Source organism: Scyliorhinus torazame, chromosome 9 (assembly GCF_047496885.1).
Source record: "Scyliorhinus torazame isolate Kashiwa2021f chromosome 9, sScyTor2.1, whole genome shotgun sequence".
NCBI classification, from domain to species: Eukaryota; Metazoa; Chordata; class Chondrichthyes; order Carcharhiniformes; family Scyliorhinidae; genus Scyliorhinus; species Scyliorhinus torazame.
The window spans coordinates 263,619,634-263,644,200 of record NC_092715.1 but is presented as its reverse complement, the minus strand read 5'-3'; the positions used below and the strand labels follow the sequence as shown (position 1 = coordinate 263,644,200).

General features: G+C 49.8%; 1 protein-coding gene across 3 annotated transcripts in view; it reads right to left on the bottom strand.

The window, feature by feature from the left end:
• cemip2 (cell migration inducing hyaluronidase 2) overlaps positions 1–24,567 on the bottom strand; it is a 116,540-nt gene that overhangs the window by 72,695 nt on the left and 19,278 nt on the right. For 2 of the 3 annotated variants that reach the window (XM_072517375.1, XM_072517374.1), the window contains exons 2-3: positions 10,604–10,952; positions 4,595–4,735 (exon numbers count right to left, since the gene is read on the bottom strand). In XM_072517375.1, coding sequence (XP_072373476.1) covers positions 4,595–4,735; positions 10,604–10,940 — 478 coding nt within the window. In that variant the 5' untranslated portion in view covers positions 10,941–10,952. The remainder of the gene's footprint in view (positions 1–4,594; positions 4,736–10,603; positions 10,953–24,567) is intronic. The other variant, XM_072517376.1, reaches the window with a different exon arrangement.

Here is a 24,567-nt window from a genome sequence, read left to right as displayed (position 1 = left end):
AGGTTCGATTCCCGGCTTGGGTCACTGTCTGTGCGGAGTCTGCACATCTCCCCCGTGTGTGCGTGGGTTTCCTCCGGGTGCTCCGGTTTCCTCCCACAGTCCAAAGATGTGCGGGTTAGGTGGATTGGCCATGATAAATTGCCCTTAGTGTCCAAAATTGCCCTTAGTGTTGGGTGGGGTTACTGGGTTATGGGGAAAAGGTGGAGGTGTGGGCTTGTGTCGGGTGCTCTTTCCCAGAGCCGGTGCAGACTCGATGGGCCGAATGGCCTCCTTCTGCACTGTCAATTCTATAAAAATCACAGATGTCAGTCTTCAGCCAACTCGATTCACTCCACGAGATATCAAAAAACTGTTGTAGGCATTGGATAGTGACAACATCCTGGCAATAACACTGAAGACCTGTGCTCTAGAAATAGACACACCCCTAGCCAAGCTGTGCCAGTTAAGCTTCAACACTGGCATCTACCCTGCAAATGTGGAAAATTGCCCAGGTGTGCCCTGTACACAAAGAAAAGGGATAAATCCATCCCGACCAATTACTGCCTTCTCTCGACCCTTAGTAAAATGTAGGAAGGAGTCATCAACAGTGCTATGAAGCAGCAGTTACTCAGGAATACCCTGTCCACGGACGCTCAGTTTGGGTTCCGCCAGGGTCACTCAGCTCCTGACCTCATTCCAGCCTAGGTTCAAACATGGACAAAATAGCTGAACTAAAGAATCGTGCGAGAGCGACTGCCCTTAACATCAAGGCAGCATTTGATCGAGTAAGGCATCAAGGAGCGGGAATCAGGGGAAAGCTCTCCACTGACTGGGGTCACACCCAGCACTAATGAGGATGATTCTCCGATAGTGGGAGCACTTAGAATCCCGAACGGGGAATCCTGGCCATGGGAACACCACCACCTGCACATTCCCCTCCAACCACACAACATACTGACCTGGAAATACATCGCCGACCCTTCACTGTCACAGTGTCAAAATCCTGAATCGCCTTCCCTAACAGCACTGTGGTTGCACCTACACCATGATGAACTGCGGCGGTTCAAGAAGGCAGCTCACCGCCACCCTCTCAATGGGCAGCACGGTAGCACAGTGGTTAACATTGTTGCTTCACAGCGCCAGGGCTCCAGGTTCGATTCCCGGCTTGGGTCACTCTCTGTGCGGAGTCTGCACGCTCTCCCCGTGTCCGCGTGGGTTTCCTCCGGGCGCTCCGGTTTCCTCCCGCAAGTCCCGAAAGACGTGCTGTTAGGTGAATTGGACATTCTGAATTCTCCCTCTGTGTACCAGAACAGGCGCCGGAATGTGGCGACGAGGAGCTTTTCACAGTAACTTCACTGCAGTGTTAATGTAAGCTGCTTGTGACACTAATAAAAATTATCATCTTGCAGGGCTGCAGGAGGTTACGGAGATGGAGAAGGACGAGGCCATGGAGAGATTCGAACAAAAGGACAAGATTATTATTATAAAGGGCAATTAGGAATGGGCAACATCTCTAGCCAGAGATGCCCATAAAAGCATAAAAAACATGGGTGTTGTGTTACAATAGGGAGATGTTAGGAAATTGGATCGAAGATGTACCCGGCAATTTAGGGGTTAACAGACTGAGGGTAAAACTGCTGGCACTGAATCAGAGGTATACGTCCACATCTGGCCCGAGTTACATTGTCCCATTCAGACTTAAACTCGCTAATGGGAATAAACAGGATACCCCGGTTCAGCCGGGGTGATTCACTCAAGATCCATTGTCCTCTGGGACACTCTAGTCTGACCAGCCATTAGCCCATTGCAGAGTCTGATGACCTCTTTTGTCAGTAACGTGGAAGTTAGTTGCATATTCATAGCACGGCCCAGTTCTTTTGTGTAAACGGGAGTAGGAAATCAAAACCACAGGAAACGATGATGAGTTCAAGTCTGGACACCCCAGGGCAGAACCATTGTTTGAGCGGGTGGGCGAAGCTCAGAGAGAGATAATGAATCTCATTCGAACAGGTTGGGGGGTGGGGGGGGGAGTGAAGGATTTGGAAAGCCACCGAGAGAAGTGATGAAAAGCTTCCACAGAGACAGGCTCTCGGAAAGGGGACTGAATGAGCTGCACTAACAGCAGAAACAAGTTCGATAAATGCAAGTATCATTGTTGCCTGTCTGCATAAGTGGAGTTGAGAGCTGCACGTTCATCTTACGTGCAGTTTAACGGAAATCGTGCGGTTGGATTAAGAGGTACCTGTAAGTTGTTCTTGATCGGTTGAAGTTTCGAAGTTTAAATATTGTTTTTCTTTTGTCTCAGAAAGTTTTGTTTGTAAAAATAACCGAGCCCTATTTCTCATCCAATCACTCCTGGCGTGAATCGATCTTTCCGCAAAGTCTTGAAATTTAAAAAACGTTACGGTTCTGGTCCAGTATCTTAGCCACTGCTGGGATGTGACCAGACATCGACAGTAGCACAAGTCTTCTTCCCATAAGGTGGAATACATTAACAGACAGCGTTTCTTTAAACAGAGGCGGTGACAATCCCCGATGGCTCAGGGGAGGGGGTATGTGTACCACCTTGTTTGATATGGAGCCATGCAGTCTCGGGGAAGGCAGGTTCAATACTCAATCTGTGCTGATGTACTTCAGCTTAAATCAGGAAAGGATTGGTATCCACAATGGCCATACTCCAGGATGGAGTTGCGCCTAAAGTCCCTTCTCCGGGTGTCTGAACACTCTGCTGAGAAAGAATGGCCGGCATGTGCGGACAATAAAGTCTGGCCTATAATTGGCTCCGCAATTAGATAATTGGTGCGTCACCCTGCGACAAGGTACCAACATTACAGCTTCCGGCATCCAACCTGGAGTAGGTTCTACATCCAAGGAGAGCACAGAAGCACTGAAGAAAGTGCTTAAAAAAAAGAAAAAAGAGGATCAATTTTGCTTTAATCCACATAAACCAAGAGAGAAACAGTCGGGAGCAGTTCTCCCGTGAGAAAACAGAGAGGTCCTCGAATAGAGATCTGGAAAATGATTATATATATTTTTTGTTGTTCATGGGCAACTCAGGCTGTGCCAGCATTTGATGCCCATCCGTAAATACCCTTGAGGGGGGCAGTTAAGAATCAACCAAATTGCTGTGGGTCTGGAGTCACGTGTAGGCCAGACCGGGTAAGGACGGCAGATTTCCTTCCCTAAAGGACATTAGTGAACCAGCTGGATTTTTAATCACAATCGGCATTGGTTTCACGGTCATCATTAGACTTTAATTCCATATTTATTTATTGTTTAAATATAAATTTAGAGTGCCCAATTCTTTTTTTCCAATTAAGGGGCAATTTAGTGTGACCAATCCACCTACCCTGCACATCTTTGGGTTGTGGGGGCGAAACCCACGCAGACACGGGGAGAATGTGCAAACTCCACACGGACAGTGACCCAGAGCCGGGATCGAACCTGGGACCTCGGCGCCGTGAGGCTGCAGTGCTAACCACTGCGCCACCGTGCTGCCCCCTTTAATTCCAGATTTTAATTTTAATTCACCATCTGCAGTGGCAGGATTTGAACCTGGGTTCCCCAGAGCATTACTCGGGTCTCTGGTTTACTAGCCCAGTGACAATACCACTAAGCCACTGTCTCCCCACAAGCATTGATAGACACAAGCACAGAGAAGATTGGGGGGGGGGGGGGCTGGGGAGAGATATGATAGCCACTATTAAATCCAATAGGAAATTCAGGAGAAACATCTTTACCCAGGGAGTGGATAAAGTGAAGGGTATAAATACATTAAAAGGGGAGCTGGAATAGAGAGGAATGGAATAGAAGGGCATAACACCATAAGACATAGAAGCAGAATTAGGCCACTCAGCCCATCGAGTCTGCTCCGCCATTCAATCATGGCTGATATTTTTCTCATCCCCATTCTCCTGCCTCCTCCCCATAACCCCTGATCCCCCTATTAATCAAGAACCTATCTATCTCTGTCTTAAAGACACTCGGTGATTTGGCCTCCACAGCCTTCTGCGGCAAAGAGTTCCACAGATTCACCACCCTCGGCTGAAGAAATTCCTCCTCATCTCGGTTTTAAAAGGATCGTCCCTTTAGTCTGAGATGGTGTCCTCAGGTTCTAGTTTTTCCTACTAATGGAAACATCCTCTCCACATCCACTCTATCCAGGCCTCGCAGTATCCTGTAAGTTTCAATAAGATCCCCCCATCCATACTTCTAAATTCCAACGATTACAGACCCAGATTCCCCAACCGCTCCTCATACGACAAGCCCTTCATTCCAGGGATTATTCTTGTGAACCTCCTCTGGACCCTTTCCAAGGCCAGCACACTGATAGGGTGAACTGAAGATGAGGGCGGAGAGTCTCAAGTGGAGAATAAACACCAGCCTTGGACCAATTGGCCTGTTCCTCTGTTGTATTATGTCATTTCTACCTTCGGGGGGGGGGGGTGTGTTAGACAATTTGATGGTGGCGGAGTGGCACTTTTAACAGCACAGTAACTAAAATCAACATTATTCAATTATTTAAAGTAATGGTTATTCAGCCAATGAAAATTGGACAAGAATTTTCATTTCTTGAAAATGAAAGAGACGTTTGCAGCAGAATTGTCAATCTCACCTCCATGCTGAATGACAATGGAATGGGCGCTCGCTGACGAAACTAGTCGAAAGTTATCGCCTTTCTTGATGATGATTTGCTGCTGTTTGTTGTGACCCGGATTCCAGTCCTTGAGTTTGAAGTTCTGGTCGGGACAGTTCTCTGAAACATCACGAGGGGGGGGGGAAAAGTAAATGACCTTGGTTTGTGACTGCTCCCAACGATTCGTCTCTTCTCAACACAAAGCCCCGCGCGCGCTACTCCAGGAGTCAGCATTTGGAATGCTAAACTTCTGAAATGATGACGGGTTTTGACAAAGTAAGGAAGGAGACGCTGGGCGGTGTTTAATGCCCTCGCCCCCCCCGTGTTGTGTTTGGTGGCTGGTGGGGGGGGGGGGGGCATTTAATTGGGTAGGTGGGTACCCTGCCCCCCCCTCCTGCCTCCACCCGGATTACTCCACACAGGTGGTCCCGTGGACGGCCTTCCCACCCCCTGCGCCAATTGGGGCCCTTAAGTAGATTGTTAATGCGCATAAAGAGAGTCGCCTCCTGCCCCCACTAGTCTCAACAGAGCTGCAAGCAGGTGCGGGGGAGCTGAAGGGGGTGGGCAGATTGGAGGGGAGGGCGGAATAGAGACACAACAAGCAAACATGTGCAGACTTCCTTGTTGGTTCTTGAGATGGGAAGGTCCTTCTTTCAAGCGCACTCAACTGTGGGATCAAGGGAGACGGCATCAGGGAGAGGATACCTACTGAGCAACGCCCCCCCCCCCCCCCCCCCCCCCCCCCCCGCCCTCCTCCCCCACCCCGGTCACCTCCATTAAATCCAGTTCACCAACTCCACTGGCGAGAGGGCCTGTCACCAGAGGACACATCCAGAAGAAAGGGAATCGATCAAAGAGTCAGAGCGGGTATGAGCACTTTTACTTTTCTGTGCAAAAAATGCAGTGAGTTGATATGATCTGGAATGGCCTGTATGAAGGGGGGGGGGAATTGATTCCATAATAACTTTCACAAAGGAATTGGATAAATACTTGAAAGGAAAAGATTTACAGGATCATGCGGACAGAGCGGAGCGGGACTAAATTGATTCGCTCTTTCAGCGAGTCAAGGTAGGTACACTGAGCTGACTGGCCTCCCTCCCTTCTGTGCCATTTCCAGTTAAGCCAACAGATACAATCCAATCAGGATGTTTAATTGGCCTACTCCCCAGAAAAGTACCAAAAATACAGGTAAAGCCCATTAAAAGCATCATTTTCAAGGGAAGCCGTGCTGTAAATGGAAAGTACAGAGGCCCGGGGAGCCAGGATGCAGCAAGGCAGGGTCTGGGTATCTGGGTGAAGGACGGATGGTTCAGGTTTTAATCGACCACAGTCACTGCAGATTAGGACCGCTGCTCACACGAGAGGGAAAAGACCAGCAGGGACTCGTCGGGCCGAATTGCCTGTTTCTGCAATCCACAAAAGAGAAACCGTTTCCAAGGAGATGCACGGCGGCGCAGTGGTTAGCACTGCTGCCTCACGGAGCCGAGATCCCGGGTTCCGTCCCGGCTCTGGGTCACTGCCCGTGTGGAGTTTGCACATTCTCCCCGTGTTTGCGTGGGTCTCACCCCCACAACCCAAAGATGTGCAGGGTAGGTGGATTGGCCACGCTAAATTGCCCCTTAATTGGAAAAGATTAATTGGGTACGCTAAACATTTTTCAAAACCCTTTCTGACTGAAAACGTTTTGCTCTCTTTTTGAACTGAAAATGCAGGTCTGCATTCACGCAAACCCGTGGAGACGATCACAGGGAAAGAAACCACTTAAACAGAATGGCGCCAATTGCCCAAGAATGACAGGGAATGACATCAAAATGCTGATGAAGCAGAGCAGGAAATTGGTTACACAACAGCTGATCGAAAATGGAAGGAACCAACGATAGCACCCTGCTTACTGATTACATTTTTAAACGGAAATCCGTGTCATCCTTTTGTCTTTAAGTTCCTCATAATAAAACTATTAGAGCTGTATTATTCGCCAACAACAACTTGCATTTATATAGCGGTCTGACAGCCAGGGGTTTCTCGGCGTTCGCTGGGGACGGGACGCTATACTGCCATGCTCGTCAGTGGGATTTCCCATCATAGCCGCCCTGTGTCGCTGGGAAGCCCACTGGCGGGGGTGCGCAGCCGGTGGGAAAAGTGGATCGCAACGGCCGGAGAGTTTCGGCCAGCATCTTTAATGTGATGAAAGTGTTCCGAGGGTTATCAAATGACATTTGACATCAAGTAAACATATGGCAATATCAGGGCAAGTTTCAACCTCAGAGAGTGGACAGGAGGTGGATGGAGTCCATACACAAGTGCCACATAATTCAAACCACCAATTAGCGTCTTACAGTAATTATCAGTCTCCGCAAACACTTAATAAATCAAACCTTGTTCCAGCGATGTGCCAAGAAAATGTGCAAAATCAGGGAGGTTACGTTTGACCTGGTTCAGCTACAACTGGAGTATTGTGTCCATTTCCAGGCACCACATTTTAGGAAGCATAGACACGTAGAAAATAGGAGGAGGAGGAGGCCATTCGGCCCTTCGAGCCCGCTCCGCCATTCATTATGATCATGGCTGATCATCCAACTCAATAGCCTAACCCTGCTTCCCCCCCACCCCTATCCTTTGATCCCCTTCACCCTCAGTGTTGTATCTAGCTGCTTCTTGAAAACATACAATGTTTTGGCCTCAACTACTTCCTGTGGTAACGAATTCCACAGGCTCACCACTCTCTGGGCGAAGAAATTTCTCCTCATCTCTGTCCTAAATGGTGTACCCTGAATCCTCAGACTGTGACCCCTGGTTCTGGACACCCCCACCATCGGGAACATCCTTCCTGCATCTACTCTGTCTCGTCTTGTTAGAGGTTTATGGGTTTCAACGAGATCCCCCCTCATTCTTCTGAGCTCCAGCGAATACAATCCTAACCGATTCAATCTCTCCTCGTACGTCAGTCCCACCATCCCAGGAATCAGCCTGGTAAACCTTCGCTGCTCTCCCTCCGCAGCAAGAACATCCTTCCTCAGATAAGGACACCAAATCACACAAAATAATCCGAGTGTGGCCTCACCAAGGTCCTGTATAATTGCAGCAAGACATCCCGGCTCCTGTACTCAAATCCTCTCGCTATGAAGGCCAACAAACCATTTGCCTTCTTTACCACCTGCTGTACCTGCACGCTTACCTTCAGTGACTGGTGTACGAGGACACCCAGGTCTTGTTGTACATTCCCCTCTCCTAACTTATGACCACTCAGATAATAGCCTGCTTTCCCATTTTTGCTATCAACGTGGATAATCTCGCATTTATCCACATTATACTGTATCTGCCATTCATTTTCCCACTCACTCAACTTGTCCAAATCACACTGAAGGATCTCCGCATCCTCCTCACAGCTCACGCTCCTAGCCCAACATTGTGTCATCTGCAAATTTGGAGATATTACATTTCTTTACCTCATCTAAATCATTATTATACATAAGAAGAGCTGGGGTCCCAGCACCGATCCTTGCAGTGCCCCATTAGTCACTACCTGCCACTTGGAAAAGACCCGCTAATTCCTGCTCTTTGTTTCCTCTCTGCCAACCAGTTTTCCATCCTCTCAATACACTACCTCCAATCCCATGTGCTTTAATTTTACACACTAAGCTCTTATTTGGACCTTTGCCGAAAGCCTCCGGAAAGTCCAAATATACCACATCCACTGGCTCCCTCTCATTAACTCTATCAGTTACATCCTCGAAGAATTCCAGTAAATTTGTCAAGCACTTTCGTAAATACATGCTGACTTTGTCCGATCCTTGATAAATTGATTCTAGAATTTTCCCCACCACCAATGTCAAGCTTAATGGTCTATAATTCCCTGGTTTCTCTCTACCTTCCTTTTCAATAGTGGAGTTAGATTAGCTACCCTCCAATCTGCAGGAACTGTTCCCGAGTCTATAGAATCCTGGAAGATGACCACCAATGCATCCACTATTCCTAGAGCCACTTTCTTACGTATTCTGGGATGTAGATGATCAGGCCCTGTGGATTTATCAGCCTTCAATCCCATCCATTTCCCCAACACCATTTCTCTACTAATGTTGATCTCCTTCAGTTCCTCCCTCTCACTAAACCCGATGTCCCCCAACATTTCTGGTCTGTTATTTGCGTCCTCCTTTGTGAAGACAGAACCAAAGTACGCGTTTAGTTGCTCAGCCATTTCTTTGTTCCCCATTAGAAATTCCCCTGTTTCGGACTGTAAGGGACCTACATTTGTCTTCACCAATCCTTCTCTCTTCACATCCCTTGTGGAAGGATGTGAAGCCATTGGAGATGGTGCAGAGAACATTCCCGAGAATGGTACAAGGGATGAGAAACTTCAGTTATGTGGATAGATTGGAGAAACTGGGGTTGGTCCCGAGAGAAGAGGTTTGATGTAGCTGTTCCAAATCATGGAGGGCCTGGACAGATTAGATAGAAGATAAAATGTGTCCGCTCTAGGAAGAGTCAAGAAGCAGAAGGGACAATTTTTAAGCGACTGGCAAGGAAACCAGAGATGACCGGAGTGGTGTTCGTAAGTTCACAAGATATAGGAGCAGAATTAGGCCATTCGGTTGGGCAGCATGTGGCACAGTGGTTAGCAGAGCTGCCTCACGGCGCTGAGGACCCGGGTTCGAATCCCGGCCCTGGGTCACTGTCCATGTGGAGTTTGTACATTCTCCCCGTGTCTGCGTGGGTTGCACCCCCACAACCCAAAGATGTGCAGGGTAGGAGAATTGGCCACGCTAAATTGCCCCTTAATTGGAAAAAAAATAATTGGCTACTCTAAATATATATTTTTTAATGAATTAGGCCATTCGGCCCATCGAGTCTGCTCCGCCATTCTATCATGGCTAATATGTTCCTCATCTGCTACCTACAATGTTACAGACCAAGAGCTGGATTGTGAAATCAGCCAGAGCATCTCCTCCCAAGAACACGTGACCTCGGAGCGGGAGTTCGCAATTTAGCCTCCCGAGCCTAACACCCTCAATGTGATCATGGCTGATCCTATCTTGGCCTCAACTCCACCGTCCTGCCCGTTCTCCATAACCCTTCAACCCATTACCAATTAAAAATCTTTCAAACTCCTCCTTAAATTTACTCACTGTCCCAGCATGCACCACACTCTGGGGTAGCGAATTCCACAGATTCACAACCCTTTGGGAGAAGTAGTTTTTCCTCCAATCTGTTTTAAATTTTCTACCTCTTATTCTGGGATTATGACCTCTCGTTCTAGAATGCCCCACAAGAGGAGGCATCAGCTCCACGTCCACTTTATCCAGACCTTTTAGCATCTTGTGTACCTCAATTAGATCTCCCCACATTCTTCTAAACTCCAGAGAGTATCGGCCTAAACTGTTCAATCTCTCCTCATACGACAAACCCCTCATCTCTGGAATCAACCTCGAGACCCTCCTCTGAACCGCCTCCAATGTCACGACATCTTTCCTCAAATAAGGGGACCAAAACAGTGCACAATACTCCAGATGCGGTCTCACCAATGCCTTGTACAGTTGCAACAACACCTCCTTAACCTTTGCACTCCATTCCTTTTGCTATAAATGACACCAATCCATTCACTTTCTTTATTACCTGCCGTACCTCCATGCTAGTTTTCTGTGACTCATGCACGAGGACACCCAGCTCCCTCTGCATTGGTGCACCCCAAAGTCTCTCCCCATTTAGATAGTAAATGGGTTTCCAACCCGGAATGCATTGTTTGAAAGGCTGGTCCGGGCAGATTCAATTGTAGCTTTCAAAACCAGACAGGCAACTGAGCAGAAAGAAATTACAACACTACGGGGAAAGGTGGGGGAGTTGGACGGACTGAAATACTCTTACAGAGGGATAGCACATGCACGATTGTCCAAATTGTCTCCTTCTGTACTGTAAATTCCATGATCTATGATCTAGTAACCATTCTATGACTCTACATGTCTGCCAAGATCACATGTCTGATAAAACACTTACCATCACGCTCAAACTTTGCTTTGGTTCCCAAGGCAATCGCGAGCACGATAAGCAATATACCCACACAGACAGCCACACATATGTAGCTACTCTTCACTTTCTTTCTCCTCGAGTCCTCAGACTTGCGCTGTTGATTGGCTCCCCGGCACATAAAGGTGGCTTGATTGTCCGTTCCGGAGGAGGACCACTGCACGGATGGATCGGCCACCCTGGGGGCAGGAGGTGGCCGGACGGGCATCACTCTGCCGGGGACATAGCCTGACGATTGGCAGTACCTCCCGTTCAAAGCTGGGCTATATGGGAGGGAGCGAACGGGCCCCTTTCTATCCTCTTGCATGTCGCCAGGCAGCTGTGGAAAACCAAACAATGTGGAAAAGGCAGGTTGAAAAAAATAAGGTACCAGCAAAACCTCTTTGTCTTTGCATTCACTTGTAAACAGTGCGTTAATGCGAGAGAATAGCCTGAGGCTCCAGTCTTAATATAGCTGCCCCTGCTCTATTCTATTCCAATCCTTTCTTCTGGCGCTGAAAGCATTGGGCTAACATTCAGGGCTGCTTAGAGGAGAGCCCCTTCCAGGCTTGTGGGCTGAAAAAAAACAATACAACCTTTGTACTGCTCCTCTCGCAGTGACTCAGTGCTGCGATTTACACAAAGGAAAGATGTTCCATTGAAAGGAAACAGCACCAAGAGTCAAATTGTTAAGAGGGTGCACTTCGAAACAAAGAGACCTGATTCGTTTCCAGCTAATTCACGAGCACTCCATGATTCACTGAGACAGGGGCAGTCTCTGTCACGCAGCCCACAGTGTACGGTCCTGGGAACTGCCAAGACAGCTCAAGGGTATCTCATTAGTCAGTCAATAAAAATCAATTCAACAGATGGTACAACTGTGGAGTTCTGCAAAAAATAAACACCACTAAATATTGAGCGGCAGCGAATTAGGAAAAGATTTGTATTTCAGTGGGACTTGGCACAACCTCAGGATGTGCCAATGCACTTCCCACTTTTAGTTGTAATCACTATTGTAGTTTAGACAAATGCAGCAGCCAATTTGTAAACGGCAAGCTCCCACAAACAGCAATCAAATAAATAATCCAAAGATCTGTTTTCGGCATTAGTCGAGGGACCAGGAGTAATCCCCTGGTTCTCTCCTTCAAATAAGACTTGGGTTTTTTCTTACCCCTGAGAGAGCAGAAGGGGCCTTTGTTTAAAGTCTCGTCTGAAAGAGATCACCCCCAACAGTGCGGAACGCCTTCATTGTGGTACTAAAGTATCACGGTAGCACAGTGGTTAACACTGTTGCTTCACAGCACCAGGGTTCCAGGTTCGATTCCCGGCTCAGGTCACTGTCTGTGCGGAGTCTGCACGTTCTCCCCGTGTCTGCGTGGGGTTTCCTCCGGGTGCTCCGGTTTCCTCCCAAATTACCTAACAGCACGTCTTTCGGGGCTTGTGGGAAGAAACCGGAGCGCCCGGAGGAAACCCACGCAGGCACGGGGAGAACGTGCAGACTCCGCAAAGACAGTGACAAACCGGGAATCGAACCCTGGCGCTGTGAAGCAACAGTGCTAACCACTGTGCTACCGTGCCGCCCGTTGCCTAGATGTCATTTTACTACTTCACTTCCCCCCCAAAAAAAAACATTGAATTTTAAACGCGATGAGTCATTTCTGTGACAAGTTTGTCAAAGATGTGCAGGTTAGGTGGATTAGTCACGCTAAATTGCCCCGTAGTGTCCAAACGTTAACTGGGGTTGCTGGGTTACGGGGATAGGATGGAGGTGTGGGCTTAGGTAAGGTGCTCTTTCCAAGGGCCGGTGCAGACTCGATGGGCCGAAAGGCCTACCTTCTGCACTGCAAATTCTATGAGTCGACTGGGTTATGTGTTCACGGCTCTGAAGTGAAACTGGAACTCACAATCTGCAGGGTTGAGAGGGCAATGATTTTGTTTGTCTTCGTGGCTACGGAGGACAACATCAGTTTGCATGTGGACAGTGCTTCACATGCGGGAAATTCATCCCAGAGGAATTCACAATTATCAAAACTGCTGGATTCTCCGACTCCCCCAGCTGCAGATTGTCCAGAGACGCACCCAATTTCCCCTTGAAGACATCCCACCGAGACACATGAGCAGAATGGTTCCAGGGATGAGAAACTACAGTCCTGAGGATAGATTGGAGAGGTTGGGACTGTTCTCCTTGGAGAGAAGGCGGCTAAGAGGAGATCTGATAGAGATGTCCAAAATCATCAGGGGACTGGACAGAGTAGACGGGGAGAAACTGTTCTTGCGTGCAAGATGGAGATATTCTTGGAAAAATACACGGCATTGTATAGGGTGTTGGTGAGGCCGCATCTGCAGTATTGTGTTCAGTTTTGGTCTCCTTACCTGAGAAAGGACATATTGGCACTGGAGGGAGTGCAGAGGAGATTCACTAGGTTGATCCCAGAGTTGAGGGGATTAGATTATGACGAGAGGTTGAGTAGACTGGGACTGTACTCATTGGAGTTTAGAAGGATACGGGGGGATCTTATTGAAACATATAAAATTATGAAGGGAATAGATAGGATAGATGCAGGCAGGTTGTTTCCACTGGTCGAGGAAAGCAGAACTAGGGGGCATAGCCTCAAAATAAGGGGAAGTAGATTTAGGACGGAGTGTAGGAGGAAATTCTTCACCCAAAGGGTTGTGAATCTCTGGAATTCCTTGCCCAGTGAAGCAGTTGAGGCTCCTTCTTTAAACGTCTTTAAGAAAAAGATAGATACCTTTCTAAAGAATAAAGGGATTCGGGGATATGGTGTACGGGCCGGAGAGTGGAGCTGAGTCCACAAAGATCAGCCATGATCTCATTGAATGGCGGAGCAGGCTCGAGGGGCCAGATGGCCTACTCCTGCTCCTAGTTCTTATGTTCTTATAAAGTTTGGATGTTGCGCTCAGTTTTAAGAAACCGACCAATCCGTGAAGTGTCTGGCTTTTTGTTTCAGCCTGTCAATACCATTTTGTGAGGTTTTGTACAGTAAAACAGGGCAGCACGGTAGCATAGTGGTTAGCACAATTGCTTCACAGCTCCAGGGTCCCAGGTTCTATTCCCGGCTTGGTTCACTGTCTGTGCGGAGTCTGCACGTTCTCCCCGTGTGTGCGTGGGTTTCCTCCGGGTGCTCCGGTTTCCTCCCACAGTCCAAAGATGTGCAGGGTAGGTGGATTGGCCAGGCTAAATTGCCCCTTAGTGTCCAAAATTGCCCTTAGTGTTGGGTGGGGCTACTGGGTTATGGGGATAGGGTGGAGATGTGGGCTTGAGTAGGGTGCTCTTTCAAAGAGCCTGTGCAGACTCGATGGGCCGAATGGCCTCCTTCTGCACTGTAAATTCTATGATAGCCACTGTTAAACCCGCTGTGTTCTGTGTACTGCAATTGCTTACAGCTTTAGAATTAAACATATATTTTAGGTTTGCTTGAACCTTCTGGTAAACTATATACAAACCTGTGAATCTAAATTGGCGAACTGGTCACAGAAATGACTCATCACTTTTAAAATTCAATGTTTTATTTTTGGAGAAGTGGAGTAGTAAAATGACACCTGGGCCACGGGAGGCACAGTGGTTAGCACTGTTGCTTCACAGCGCCAGGGTACCGGGTTCGATCCCGGCTTGGGTCGCTGTTGTGCGGAGTCTGCACGTTCTCCCCGTATCTGCGTGGGTTTCCTCCGGGTGCTCCGGTTCCCTCCCACAAGTCCCGAAAGACGTGCTTGTTAGGTGAATTGGACATTCTGAATTCTCCCTCAGTGTACCCGAACAGGCGCCGGAGTGTGGCGACTAGGGGATTTTCACAGTAACTTCATTGCAGTGGTAATGTAAGCCTACTTGTGACAATAATAAAGATTATCATCTTGCAGGGCTGCAGGAGGTTACGGAGATGGAGAAGGGCGAAGCCACGGAGAGATTCAAACAAAAGGACAAGGAGTTTATAATCGAGGCATTGCCGGACAGGAAGCGTATGTAGGTCGGCGAACACAGGTTACAGGTGAATGGGACTGGAGATCTCGAAACAAGATGTGACATGGATATTCAGACCTCCCCGGTCGACAAATGTCGATGTAGCGGTAATTAAAAGAATCGTGAAAAACAAAGGCACAAACAGTCTGGGCCGAGTCCACATGAATCAAATGTGCCCCGAGGTAAGTGCATTTAACATCCACGACTCTACGTATTATTGTTGATCTTGGCATGGGGCCCATCATCGGGACGATCCAGAGCCAGGAAACCTGGGATCAGCAGCGTGCAGCTATTGGGATTTCCTGGTTCTACACCACACCCGATCCGCAACACAGCGCGCTGGCTGATTGGCCGAACTTTTCCATGGTGACTGTGGGGGTCCAATTCTTCAAGGGGTACGTGAAGTGCGGTGGGGGGGGGAGAGAAGAATAAGAGACAAACTGACCGCTTATAGAAACTCAAAGCTTGAAAAGAGAGCAACTATTTCCATTGGTTGGAGTGTCTGGGACTAGGAGCAAGAGTCTAAAAATCAGAGGCAAACCTTCTAGCAGCGAAGTTGGGGAACATTTCTACTCACGAAATTTGCGGAATTCACTTCCGCAAATGGCAATTGATACGAGTGTAATTTTTACATTGTCAATCCGGGATTGAACCATTTGCGTTAACCAAACATATTCGGACAATAGTGGATTAAATCACAGCTCAGCCATGATCTCACTGGATGGCTGAACAAGTTTGAGGGGCTGAATGGCCCCCTGCCTGGTTTTATGGTCTAATTCATCCTCCCAGTCTCTGATTAAACTGCTTGTTCATCATTTATTCTTTTCAGATTTGGCGAGGGGATGTGGGTGAAAGATCAGTTTATCGCCTCTGTGTGCCTCAGTTGGCAGCACAACCTCCCCTGAGTCGCCAGGTTCCGGGTTCAATTCCTACTCCAGGGCTTGAGCACACAACAAATCACAGCAGCCACTCGCGGTGCAGTACTGGGCGGGTTCTGCACTGTCGAAGGTGCCGTCCTTTAGATATCAGGTGAATTTGATTTGATTTAGATTTGATTTGATTTATTGTCACATGTACCGAAGTACAGTGAAAAGTATTTTTCTGCGGCCCAGGAACGTCCACAGTATGTACATAGTAGACAAAAAGAATAATCAACAGAGAACATTGACAAATGATACACTGACAAACAGTGATTGGTTACAGTGCGGAACAAGGGGCCAAACAAAGCAAATACACAAGCAAGAGCCACATAGGGCGTCCTGAATAGTTGCCGGGATTCTCCGACCCCGCGGCAGGTCGAGAAATCGCCCGGGGGGGGGGGGGCGTGAGAATCGCGCCACGCCACTCCGACGCCGGCCTGTCAATTCTCCTGCGCCAATTTTCAGGTGCCCGCGGGATCGCAGCCGTGCCGGTCGAGGGCCATTGAAAGCGCCCACCCCAGCAATCATCCGCGCGCCTTCAGTCGAATCCCGCCGGCGTGGGTTACGTATGTTGCCACCCGGCGGGACCTCGGAGTTCTGGCTGCAGGGACCGACCTGGTGGGAGGGCGGTGGATCCGACTCCAGGGGGTGCCTCCAAGGTGGCCTGGCCCACGATCATGGCCTACCGATCGGCAGGCGGGCTAGTTCCGTAATGGGCCTATGTTCCTCCGTGCCGGGCTCCTGGAGGGCTCTGCCATATGGTCTGGGGGCCGGCACAGAGACAGGAACCCACGCGCATGCGCGGACTCGCGCCAGCCGTGGCGCACATGCGCGGACCCACGCCGCCCGTGGCGCGCCGGCTTCCGAGTGCCGGAGCAGGGACACCTATCCGGCGCCATACTAGCCCCCTAGGAAGGGGTGAATGCCCATTGATGCCGGAGTGGCTCGCGCCGCTTCTGACGCGCCGTCAGAACTTGGCAGCGGGATCGGAGAATCCCGGCCAGTGTTCTTACAGGGAACAGATCAGTCTGAGGGGGAGTCGTTGAGGAGTCTGGTAGCTGTGGGGAAGAAGCTGTTCCTATGTCTGGATGTGCGGGTCTTCAGACTTCTGTACCTTCTGCCTGATGGAAGGGTCTGGAAGATGGCAATGACTGGGTGGGAGGGGATAATGCTCTCTGCCTTCCTGAGGCAGCGGGAGGTGTATACAGAATCAATATGAGGGGGGCAAGCTTGTGTGATGCGTTGGGCTGAGTTCACCACACTGCAGTTTCTTGCGATCTTGGACCGAGCAGAATTTCTCCGACATCATAGGATTTACAGTGCGGAAGAAGGCCATTTGGCCCATCGGGTCCACACTGGCCCTTGGAAACAGCACCCTACTTAAGCTCAACCCTCCATCCTATCCCCGTAACCCCACCTAACCTTTTGGACACTAACGGGCAATTTAGATGGGTAATTTTTAACATTGCTTCCTGTTTTTACGTCGAGGTGAAATGCGACTTTGACCTTGTCGCCACATTTTCTGCTCTCGGCACCAAATCCACCCACCTAAAAAGGGAGCGGTGAATCTCGGCCCAACCATCTGCCTGCTCTGGCCGGTGTAAAAAGACCCCAAGTCACTATTTTGAAGAGGTTTAATCTGGAGGACACTAAACGCAGACTGGATGACCGTTTTGCGGATCACCTTCACTCCGTCCGCAACCTCAACATTCCGCTCGCCTGCTATCTGAACTCACCGTCCTGTTCCCATGCCCCCATGTCCTTTCGTGGCCTAGTGCAATGTTCCAGTGATGCCCAACGCAAACTGGAGGACAATCACCTCATCTCCCGATTCCGCACAATGCAGACTCCTGGACTCAAATGAGTTCACCAATTTTTTTTGAAAAATTTAAAAAATTTCCAATTAAGGGGCAATTCAGCGTGGCCAATCCCCCTACCCCACACATCACTGGGTTGTGGGGGCGAGACCCACGCAGACACGGGGAGAATGTGCAGACTCCGCACAGACAGTGACCCAAGCCGGGAATCGAACCTGGGACCCTGGCGCTGTGAAGCAGCATATTTCTATCCCTTTTCATTTCTGTAGAAGGGTCATGTGGACTCGAAACGTTAACTCTGTCTCTCTCTCCACAGACGCTGCCACATCTGCTGAGTTTATCCCGCGTTTTCCGTTTATATTTCAGATCTCCAGCATTCGCAGTATTCTGTTTTTATTGGAGTTCTCCCCGTTGCCTCGGCCAATATTTACCCCTCAACCGACATCGCAAAAGACAGATTATCCGGCCATGGTCACACTGCTGCTCGTGGCATCTTGCTGTGCGCAAACTGACTGCCGCGCTTCCTACATTGCAACAGTGACTACGCTTCAAAAAGTACTTCACTGGCTGTCGAGAGCCCTGGGATGCCCCACGGCGATGGAAAGTGTATTTTAATGCAAGTCTGCCTTTCTTCTTGGTGTTGCGAGCTTGCTCTTTAACTTTGTTACAGATTTTCCGGAGTGGCTGTTTTGCTCTATTCGGAGTGGGGGGGGGGGGGGGGTGGGGGGCAACGCCCTCTGTTGAGAGAGAAGCTTATTTTATTTTTACGTCAGGTTTGACTGGAAGTCCAGGAGTCATTAAAGCTACTGAGGGAGTAGCGTTTTAAGCACTGACGGTTTTCAGGAAATGGTTGGACAAACTGGCTGATGTCAGCATGTCCATACACAAAAGGAATGGAGGATATGGACAGGAAAGCACACAAACGCTGACTCAACAATCACCAGGAGCACTTCTAGTAACATTGGGATGAGATGGAGGCCATTCAGCCCCTCAAAGCTGTTCCACCGTTCAATCAGAGCATGGCTGATTTGTATCATCCCTCCATGCGCAGCAGCACACTGGTTAGCACTGTGGCTTCACAGCGCCAGGGTCCCAGGTTCGATTCCCCGCTGGGCCACTGTCTGTGCGGAGTCTGCACGTTCTCCCCGTGTGTGCGTGGGTTTCCTCCGGGTGCTCCGGTTTCTTCCCACGGTCCAAAGACGTGCAGGTCAGGTGGATTGGCCATGATAAATTGCCCTTCGTGTCCAAAAAAGGTGAGGAGGGGTTATCGGGATACGGGGATAGGGTGGGAGTGAGGGCTTAAAGTGGGTCGGCGCAGACTCGATGGGCCGAATGGCCTCCTTCTGCACTGTATGTTCTATGCTTGGTTTCAGAACACTTAACATCTTCGTCATCAGTACTGAAGTGACCTCTTCTGCTGATTCACTTTGGTATATTCTCTACCAAAAGAAGGTGCAACTGCATAAGCACAAAACGCGGGAGAGAATAGACAGTTCCTCTGATGGCAGTGAGAGGAGCTTGCCGGGAGCAGACACACACCAGCATCGGCAGCTTGGGCTGAATGGCCCTTTTCTGACCTATGTCCTCCCCCAGTCCAAAAGGTGTGCCGCTTAGGTGGTTTGGCCATGCTAAATTGTCCCTAGGTGGGGTTACGGGGATAGGATGGGGGATTGGGCCTAGGTAGGGCGCTCTTTCACCAGGTCATACATGGAAAATAGAAGGAGGCCATTCAGCCCTTCGAGCCTGGTCCGTCATTCATTATGATCATGGCTGATCATCAAGTTCAAGCCCCTGATCCCACCTTCGCCCCCATATCCCTCGCTCCCTTTAGCCCCAAGAGCTGTATCTAATTCCTTCTTGAAATTACGCAATGTTTTGGCCTCAACTACTTTCTGTGGGAGTGAATTCCACAGGCTCACCGCTCTCTGGGTGAAGAAATTTCTCCTCACCTCAGTCCTAAAAGGTTTACCCCTTATCCTCAAGCTATTGACCCCTAGGTCTGGACTCCGCCAGTGGGAATTCCCATTGAAGCCACCCCAAGCCGCTGGGAAGCCCGCAGACAGGAGTGCGCGGCCGGCCGGCCAGGGAATTCCGCCTCCAGCGAGCGGCCAGAGATTGGATATGGATACATTTTCACACAATGGGGGCGATTTGTCCGGCCCAAATCCCGCTATGTCGGAAACATTCCAGGAGGCCCGAAACGGGATTTGAGCCGGGCGCCAAACAGTTTGTGATTTTCCCAGGACCACCCTCCCAGCAGGCGTGATCTGGTTAATACCCAGTGAGGGGTGAAGCAGATTATCATTCGCTGAAATAGATTTTAATGTTCAAATTCAGGTTGACGCCAAATCCTCCGGGAATGTGCCGTCGGCACGACCTTGCGGTGGCGGGAATAACTACTGGTGCCCGACATAATGACCACACCTGGAGTGGCTTGGAGGCCACTGTGGACCTCAGGTGGTCAAGGACATGACAGGGCAGTTCCCTAACACAGCCCCGGCACTCTTGGCAGTGCCAGCCTGGCGTTCCAGGTTAGCTCTGCCAGGTTGGCACTACCAGGCTGCCAGTGGGAGGTGCCAAAGGGCGAGAACTGAAAGGGCAGGGCATACTGAGCGATCCATTGGGAGGGCTCCGATGCCCCGAGGTGAATTGAAATGAATGAAAATCGCTTATTGTCACAAGTAGGCTTCAATGAAGTTACTGTGAAAAGCCCCTAGTCGCCACATTCCGGCGCCTGTTCGGGGAGGCTGTTACGGGAATTGAACCGTGCTGCTGACCTGCCTTGGTCTGCTTTCAAAGCCAGCGATTTAGCCCTGTGCTAAACAGGTGGTGATCTATGTTCGGTGGGGGGGTGCTGGGGGGGAAGATCAGGCCGGTGATATCTGTGTTCGGTAAGGGGGGGGGGGGGGTGCAGAAACATGCCATCCATGAGGGGGGAGGGGCGGGGTATTTAATTTCACTTTGAGTTCAGGACACCCTTTACAAAATGGGCCACAATCTCCCAACGGAGCTGGGCTCACCCGAGTTTTCAGTCCCCTCGATTCAGGTTTCTCCTCGATTCCCCACTGGGTTTATTACAGGCCCAATATCCTTTTTAGCACAGTGGGCTAAACAGCTGGCTTGTAAAGCAGAACAAGGCCAGCAGCGCGGGTTCAATTCCCGTACCAGCCTCCCCGAACAGGCGCCGGAATGTGGCGACTAGGGGCTTTTCACAGTAACTTCATTTGAAGCCTACTTGTGACATTAAGCGATTTTCATTTCTTTACCTGTACATCTGAGAACTGAACAAGTCCAAAGCCCAGAAGACCGACTACGCGGTTAATTTGTATGTTAACAAAGCAAATGATATTATGAGGTCACCACACAGGCAAGGGGCAACGTTGAGAGGGGCTCAGCCGGTACACGAATTGAACCCGCGCTGACGGCCACGCTCCGCATCACAGACCAGCGGTCCAGCCAACTGAGCTAAACGCACCAGGTGTGCCAAAGATTCATCGATCTATGGCAGGACCAGATGTTCCCCATGGCTGGTGGGGCGGGCCAATCCTAACCCTAGTATTTGTAGGCTGTAGCTAGCCTAGGCCGAGGCTGTTGTAATGGACGTAGGCTTTACCGTACACCCAGATCGGTGTATATCCGAAAACCGATAATCCCCAAGCGGTTTCCGATGACGGATTACTGGACATGTACTGATTATCTTATATTTATGGTCCTAGGGTAGCAGGGTGGCGCAGTGGGTTAGCACTGCTGCCTCATGGCGCCGAGGTCCCAGGTTTGATCCCGGCTCTGGGTCACTGTCCGTGTGGAGTTTGCACATTCTCCCCGTGTTTGCGTGGGTTTCGCCCCCACAACCCAAAGATGTGCAGGCTAGGTGGATTGGCCACGCTAAATTGCCCCTTAATTGGAAAAAAGGAATTGGGCACTCCAAATGTAAAAAATATATATATTTATGGTCCTAGTTTTGGGCTCTGCCACAAGTGGTTTGTGCCAGTTTGGTTTAGTGAGGGAGGAGGAGTGGAAATCAATCTTCAAACTCTGTTTTTTAAAACTCCTTTTCACAGTCAGTGAAAACCAAAATGTGCAGCATTTCCTTCAACTGTGGAAGTTTAGCAAACTCCTTACGCTGCAGTTTGACAAAACCCACAAAAATTATTTAATCATGAGGATAGTAATTCCTGAAGAGCATCATTGTGGAAATTGATCTAATTCCAAAACAACACAGTCCCCATTGTTAACAGATTTCCAATTGAGACTTGCTGCCTACGAGAGGAGAAACGCGCTGCCTGTCCAAAGGCAAAGCGTGTAATTGACTGGAAACTATGATTTTAAAAAACAGAATGTTTCAACCAGATCACACCCCCCCTGCGCAGACACACCAGCAGAAACCACCACATTATCGAGCACAACATAAACTCTCTTACATATGATAGCAAACGTCCTTTGTGTTTACAGGCGGCTTTCCTTTGAACAGACATAAACCCACGCAGACACGGGGAGAACGTGCGGACTCCGCACACACAGTGACCCAGCCGGGAATCGAACCTGGGACCCTGGCGCTGTGAAGCCACAGTGCTAACCACTGTTATATGTCTATTTTGGGGGTGATTCTCCGAGCCCCGGGCCAGAGAATCGGCGCAACCGCGCCACGACGTCCCGACGCCGGCGCGCGATTCTCCGAGGTGCGGAGAATCGCCGCCGTTTGCGCCGGCGCATTTGACGCGGCGCTGGCCGCGGGCAGCTGGAAACGGCGGGGCCGCCGATTCTCCGACCCGGATGGGCCGAGCGGAGTTCACTCCTGGTCGCTGCCGGCGGGAACTCTGCGCGAAGGGCGGGGCGGGGGCTCCGTCCCCGGGGGGGCCTCCGAGGGAGTCTGGCCTGCGATCCGGGTCCACCGATCGGCGGGCCGGCCTCTGAACACCGACGCCATGTTGAGTCAGGGCCGTCGCGCTGAAGAAGTCCCCCGCTCATGCGCGGGTTGCCGCGGCGCTCATTTGGCGCCGGGAAGGGAGGCGTGAACCGCTCCAGCGCCGTGCTGGCCCCTCCCCGTGCCCGTTTCGCGCCGTTGTGAAAACGACGACGTTCACGACGGTGGGAACGCTTGGTCTCCATTTTGGAGAATCGCCCCCATAGTGCCTTTAAACATGGTAAACTACCCCATGTTAGTGTTATCAAACAGAATTTGACACCGAGCCACGCAAGGGAGATAGACGATTGGCCAATCAGGTGGCCATTGAGGGGTGTCTTTAAGGAGGAAGGAGAGTTAAGAAAGGTTGAGAGGGAGAAATCAGGAGGTTAGGGTCTAGGCTGCTGGAGAAATGGCCACCATTGCTGAAATTAATAAAATCGAGGACCAGCAACAGGCCGGAAACGGAGGAGTCCGGATATCTCGGAGGGTTGTGAGGCTGGAGGAGGTCGCAGAGATAGGGAAGGGGTGAGGCCATGGTGGGATTTTCAATCAAGGGTGTTGATTTTTAAATGGTGGTGTTTTTGGACTGGGAGACAGAGCAGTGAGGGTGTGGGGGTGGGGGGGGCGGTAAATGGGTGAATGATATTTGTACTGAGCTGAAGCTTAGGGGGGGGGGGGGGAAGACACACGCAGACGCGGGGAGAATGTGCAAACTCCACACGGACAAGTGACCTGGAGCCGAGATCGAATCCGGGTCCTCGGCGCCATCAGGCAGCAGTGCTAACCACAATGTCATTGTGCCACCCAAAAGAGTTCAACATTGCAGGCCTCTTGGCAGCACGGTAGCACAGTGGTTAGCACTATGGCTTCACAGCGCCAGGGTCCCAGGTTCGATTCCCGGCTTGGGTCACTGTCTGTGCGGAGTCTGCACATTCTCCCCTGTGTCTGCTTGGGTTTCCTCCGGGTGCTCCGGTTTCCTCCCACAGTCCAAAGATGTGCAGGTTAGGTGGATTGGCCGCGCTAAATTGCCCAAAGTTTTCAAAAAGGTTAGGAGTTACTGGGTTGTGAGGAGAGGATGGAGGTGTGGGCTCAGGTGGGTTGGTCTTTTCGGTGTGGACTCAAAGGGCCAGGTGGCCTCCTTCTGCACTCTAAATTCTATGATTATGACATTGCAGAGAAACAGCCAAGTTCGCAACTTCCATTCGGGATCCGAGAATGTGTATTTCATCCAACACTTGGGACAAAACAAAGCGGTTCGCAGAATTTGGTAGCCCCGCAAAGCGGGAGACCACAAGGTTTGTTAAAAACTTTCACACGTATAACGTCGGGGTAGTTTTCATTCACCTGAGGCCCACAAGAAGACCAATCCCGGGAGGGAAGTAACAGGTCCGTTTGGTTATTCAACTAATCCATCACTGACACGAGAGAGAGCTGGAATATGGTCAGAGGTCAAGGCCCTGTTTTTTTTTGCATCAAGCAGGGGAAGGGAGGCTTGTAGAGTCTTGAGGATGAAAACAGTCAGAGGGAGGGGGAGAGAGAGAAAACTCTTGTTTAAAAGTTAGTGTCAATTAATTGCAGGAGTTTGCCAGCTCATGAAAAGAATTTAGCCCATTAACAGATTATAATGGAATGCTTTTGTTCTATGTTACAAGGAGCTTCAAGAAATAGATCATCCACTGAAAACTCTCCTGTTCAGTCATATGTCACATGTAAAAGAAGCCAGTTCATTGGGGAGGGGTGGGAAGAGGGGGGTCACGTTAATCGTGATTTAACTCGAGCAGATTTCCAGAGAAGGGAGTGTGCAGGGGGCACGTGAGAGATTATAATATCCTGTTATTATTATGGTCAGCACCTCCCCCCCCAACCACCCTGATTACTCCACTGTATGACTCTAAATATTTAATCCATTAATTAAGTTAATTGCTACTTTATTCTTTTAAAAAATAATTTTAGAGTACCCAATTCATTTTTTCCAATTAAGGGGCAATTTAGCGTGGCCAATCCACCTACCCTGCACATCTTTGGGTTGTGGGGGCGAAACCCACGCAGACACGGGGAGAATGTGCAAACTCCACACGGACAGTGACCCAGAGCCGGGATCGAACCTGGGACCTTGGCGCCGTGAGGCAGCAGTGCTAACCCACTGTGCCACTGTGCTGCCCATTGCTACTTTTTTTTAATGGTTGTCCAATAGCTCGATCATGAATCGGGATTACTTGTTTTTAACGTCATAATCATCATCACAATTCAGCGAGCAAACCAGTTAATAATAATAATAACTTATTGGCACAAGTAGGCTTCAATGAAGTTACCGTGAAAAGCCCCCAGTCGCCATA